The 5123-nt window shown below is 50.4% G+C and overlaps 1 protein-coding gene across 2 annotated transcripts in view; it reads left to right on the top strand.

The window, feature by feature from the left end:
- The first annotated feature begins 2783 nt into the window (after positions 1 to 2783).
- Positions 2784 to 5123, top strand: part of TRPC3 (transient receptor potential cation channel subfamily C member 3) — an 84430-nt gene continuing 82090 nt past the window's right edge. For both annotated transcript variants that reach the window (XM_044680435.1, XM_044680436.1), the window contains exon 1: positions 2784 to 3548. In XM_044680435.1, the coding sequence (XP_044536370.1) occupies positions 2817 to 3548 (732 nt within the window). In that variant the 5' untranslated portion in view covers positions 2784 to 2816. The remainder of the gene's footprint in view (positions 3549 to 5123) is intronic.

Genomic DNA, 5123 nt, shown 5'->3' on the forward strand with positions numbered 1-5123 from the left:
GTGACTTGGCCAGAGTCACACAGCTAGGAAGTGTCTGAGGCCAGATTTGAACCTAGGACCTCCTGTTTCTAGGTTTTGTTCTCAATCCACTGAGCCATCTAGCTGCTCCCTCCTTCATACTTTGTTACAGCAAAATAGCATTCCATCACATTCAGAAACCATAACTTGGCCAAACATTTCCCAAATGATAAGTATCCCCTCAATCTCCACACAGCCATTTTTAAAGCCTGAAACAGAGAAGATATTCATTGATTGGAGAATGGCTAAACAAAACTGCTACCCAAATGTGAATAAACATTTGAAAAGCCCTTAGTATAGCCAGGCAGGGATACTAAGTACCTGCCCTCAAGGAGCTTACATTCTTCCAATGGGGAGACATCAAATAAAGAGATAGATGTAAGAAATATACAGAGAGAGAACAAGAGAGTGAGAGAGACCAATAGAGAGAGAGGGGAGGGGGAGAGGAAGAGGGGAAGGAGGAGAGGGAGGGAAAAGGAGAGAGGGAGAGGGGGAGAGAGAGAAGGAGAGGGAGAGGGAGAGAGGGAGGGAGAAAGAGAAGGGGAGAGAGGGAGAGGGAGGGGGAGAGAAGGGGGGAGAGGGAAAGGAAGAGGGAGAGAGAGTGAGTGTATAAGATTCCTAGTCTAGATTGGATCTGAGTTGTCTTGAAGGAATCCAGAGAAACTAAGAGGCCTGAGGGAAAGAGAAAGACATTATAGACCTGAGAGGCATATGCAAAGGCATAGAGATGGGAGATGAGATGTTCAAGGAACTGCAGGTCAATAATGTGCAGTTAGAATGTAGACTTAGTGGCTCAGTGGATAGAGTTCCAGGCCTGGAATCAGGAAGACCTGACTTTAAGGCACTTATTAGCTATGTGACCCTGGGCAAGTCACTTAACCTTGTTTGCTTCAGTTTCCTCATGTGTAAAATGAGCTGGAGAAGGGAATGGCCAACCACTTCAGTATCTTTGCCAAGAAAACCATCAAAATGGGGACACAAAGAAACTGAACAAACCAACAAAGAAAGGGTGAATGAAAGAGGATTAAGTGTAAGAAGACTGGAAAGGAAGGAAGGGGCTGGAATAGGAAGAGCTAAACAGCCATTTTTATTTGAACCTGGAGGTGACAGGGAGGTGATCTGAGAACGAAAGACATCACCAAAAATGAATTTAAAAAAAAAAAAAACCACTGCATCTTGAGAGTTCAGTTAGCAAGAGTCCTGTAAACGAAGGTGAGTTAGATTTTTAGTATTAGGATTACATTAAAGCTGTTTTGGTGGGAATTTGGGAAGAAGCGCAACCTTTCAGAAAGAGTTAAAGATCTTTCAAAGGATAATTATACCATGCACCTCCAGAGAAAGAAGGTGGGAACTAAAATGCTGATGAAAACACATGATTTCTCACTTGTTTGTTTGGGGATATGTGGGGGGGGGGGGAGGTTCATTTTTATGGGATTGTTCGTTTACACAAATGAATCATATGGAGATAAAATTAAATTAAATTTAAATATATGTATAGAAAAAATGAATATATAATAGATTTTTTAAAAGATAATTATAGGGGGTACAGTTAGGTGTCTCAGTGGACAGCCAGGTGCTGGGTTCAAATCTGGCCTCATACATTTCCGAGCTGTGTGACCCTGGACAAATCATTTAGCCCCCATTGCCTAGCCCTTACTGCTCTTTTGCATTGGAACTAATACACAATATTGATTCCCAGATGGCAGGTAAGGGTTTAAAAAAAAAAGTAATTACACTCAATCCAGGGATGTACATATGACAATCTGGAGGAAGGCTGTATTTTTATTTTCTTCCTAGAAAAAATACAGTACATAAAAATGACCTTTTTTGCCTGGCTTGAAAAAAAATCTGTGCTTTGTATGAATTGTACAGATTTTTTAGAGCACCCGGCTTGGAAGGGAGAAGACCTGAATTCAAATGTGACATCAGCTAATTTCTAATTGTGTGACCTTGGGCAAGTCTCTTATCCTCGGCTTCAGTTTCCTCTAAATAGGGATGGTAATAGCACCTACCTCTCAGTTATTAGGGGGATCAAATGAGACAGTAACTGGAAAGCGCTCAGCACAGCATCTGATCCACAATTAAGTTCTACATGCATGCTGGCTACTATTAGAATTGCCTGGTCCTGCTCTGCCTAGTAACTGGCCCTCTGGAGACTGACTCCAAGGAACCAGTTTGGGATCATCCCAGCCTGAGGTGGTGAGAGGACTCCGGAAATGGAGTCAGGCCCCTTTGTGCCTGGCTCCCGGGCTTCTGGGTTCCCTGCTGCACTGCTGGTCTCTGAAGGTGTCCCCCTGCTTTAGAGTAGGCGTCTTTAACCCTGTGTGTGTCTGGAGGCCTAATGAAGAAGCCTCCGCGAAGGCGTCCCGCCCCCTGAGCGCTCCTACCTGCAGCTACACTTGCTGCCCCAATTTTCTCGGGTTATTTTGTCTTTTGCTCCTTTGGTTCCTCTTCCCCCTCGCCACACCCCCCGCCCCCGCCCCGGACAAAACGGAAAGGCGGAGGCTTACACGGAAAGCCAGTACTAGTGGAATACAGTTATCAAATTAGATTTTCTAAGTTCCCAGACCCCTGGCAGAGCCTTTAATTAACGGTTGACAGCGGGCGAGCTCGGAGAGTGCCAAATGGGGCTTTGAGCTTGGCAGCAGGGAAAGGGGTCTGGACGAGGAGGGTGTGTGTGTATGTGTATGTTTGGGGGGGGGCGGGGCCGATGCCAACTGTCATCGCCTCCACTGACTTTCTCCTTGCTGCTAATTAGGTCTGTGGAACGGAGCCCGACGACGACCAAGTGGCTGGCCATGAGGGAGAAGGGCCGGCGGCAGGCAGTGCGCGGGCCGGCATTCATGTTCAACGCCCGCGGGCCGAGCCTGACAGCGGAAGAGGAGCGCTTCCTGGACGCGGCCGAGTACGGCAACATCCCGGTGGTGCGCAAGATGCTGGACGAGTCCGAGACCCTGAACGTGAACTGCGTGGACTACATGGGCCAGAACGCGCTGCAGCTGGCCGTGGGCAACGAGCACCTGGAGGTCACCGAGCTGTTGCTCAAGAAGGACAACCTGAGCCGCATCGGGGACGCGCTGCTGCTGGCCATCAGTAAGGGCTACGTGCGCATCGTCGAGGCGCTGCTCAGTCACCCGGGCTTCGCGGCCGGCCGCCGCCTGACGCTGAGCCCCGGCGAGCAGGAGCTGCGCGACGACGACTTCTACGCTTACGACGAGGACGGCACGCGCTTCTCCCCAGACATCACGCCCGTCATCCTGGCTGCGCACTGCCAGAAGTACGAGGTGGTGCACATGCTGCTCACCAAGGGCGCGCGCATCGAGCGGCCGCACGACTACTTCTGCAAGTGCCCCGACTGCGCCGACAAGCAGAGGCGCGACTCCTTCAGCCATTCGCGCTCGCGCATCAACGCCTACCGCGGCCTGGCCAGCCCCGCCTACCTGTCCCTGGCCAGCGAGGACCCAGTGCTCACGGCGCTCGAGCTCAGCAACGAGCTCGCCAAGCTGGCCAACATCGAGAAGGAGTTCAAGGTGAGACGGGCCGGGCTGGAGGGTTGGAGGGCCAGCGAGCGCGCGAGCGAGAGGAACGGAGGATGGGAATGTGGGCCCGCGTCCTCGAGAGTGCCCGAGTGTCTGGCCGCCAGAGAGTGGGGGTGGGGCGGGGAGGCAGGGAGGAGGGGCTTTCTAGAGGACTCCACGATTTGGCGGGATGATCCCCTTCTTAGATTACGGGAATTCGCCCCATCTTTGTGTCACAGAGTCCTTTGGCTGCCTGGCAAAACCTAGATCCTTCCCCCTCCCCACCTTCAAAACGGTCCTTCAGTGCCCCAAATACAGCACCCAGCGGTGAAGAGGAAGCCAAATTCTCTGTACGATCTCTTGAAGATACGCGCACACCCATTCGAATTTACTGGGTCCCCTGAAATCTCTCCCCAGACCAAAGAGATGGTAAAAGCTTTGGGTAGGGCTGTGAGGCACTGGCCCCGGAGCTCGTGGGGGCTCTGGGGGACCATTCAAGAGGCAGAGGGCTGGCTGCGGAGACCCAAAGACGAATCTCACTGCTGGGCAGAGAGATCCCATAGCCTCAGGACCTTCAGCTTTCTGTTGGGGAAGAGGAGGGCATGGAGCTCTATGTTCTTGGAAGACCCCTTTGGACTCTAATTTGGGATCCTGTGATCCTTCTCAGTCGGCCACTTCTGGCCTGGGGCTTCTGTCAACCTTGGGGGGGTGGGTAGCCGCTGGACCAGTGGAGGCTTAGGGAGGGGCAGTATCCTCTGTTCTCATTGTTGCTCGATGGTTAGAACATTGGTTTCGAATTTGCCATTCATGGGACTATATATATATATATATATACACACACACACACACACACACACACACACACACACACACACACACACACACACACACACACACACACACACAGCTGGACCTCTTAGAAAAGAGGAAGCTGAAGCCCCAGTAGACTAAATCACTTGGTCTAGAACTCACAGGATGGCAGGTTTTGAATGCAGTCCCTGTGACTCCAAACCAAGTGCCATTGGTTGTTTTTCTACTAAATTGGTTTGACTCAGTGGACATAATGGGGGAGAAGGGAAGGCAGGAAGGAGGGAAGTGTTGGGGAAGCTCACTCTGGAGCTAGAGATCTTGGTGCTTAGGGCTATGTCGCTCTCTTCTGCTCCTAGGGTCTGGAGTCGTTTGGGGTTTTTATAGCAGAAATTCTAGAGCGATTTACCATTTCCTTTTCCAGTTCATTTTATGGATGAGGAAACTGAGACAAACAGGTTTAAGTGATTTGTCCAGGTTCACCTAGCCAGTATCAGAGGCCAGATTTGAACTCAGAAAGATGAACCCTCCTGACTCCAGGGCTGCCATCCTATTACCTGCACCACCTAGAAGCATTAGAGACATTTTAACTGTTTACAAAAGGTATAGAGAGTTAGCCTGGGGTGCTTAGCCCCAGATTTCTCCTCCCCAGTGCAGTTACTGGTGTGCAATGATTCATTTCAATCTCTTCCTCCCCTTCTTCTATAACACATAAATACACCTCTCAATTTCTCTCTCTCTCTCTCTCTCTCTCTCTCTCTCTCTCTCTCTCTCTCTCTC

This window comes from Gracilinanus agilis, chromosome 6, assembly GCF_016433145.1.
Source record: "Gracilinanus agilis isolate LMUSP501 chromosome 6, AgileGrace, whole genome shotgun sequence".
Classification (NCBI taxonomy): Eukaryota; Metazoa; Chordata; class Mammalia; order Didelphimorphia; family Didelphidae; genus Gracilinanus; species Gracilinanus agilis.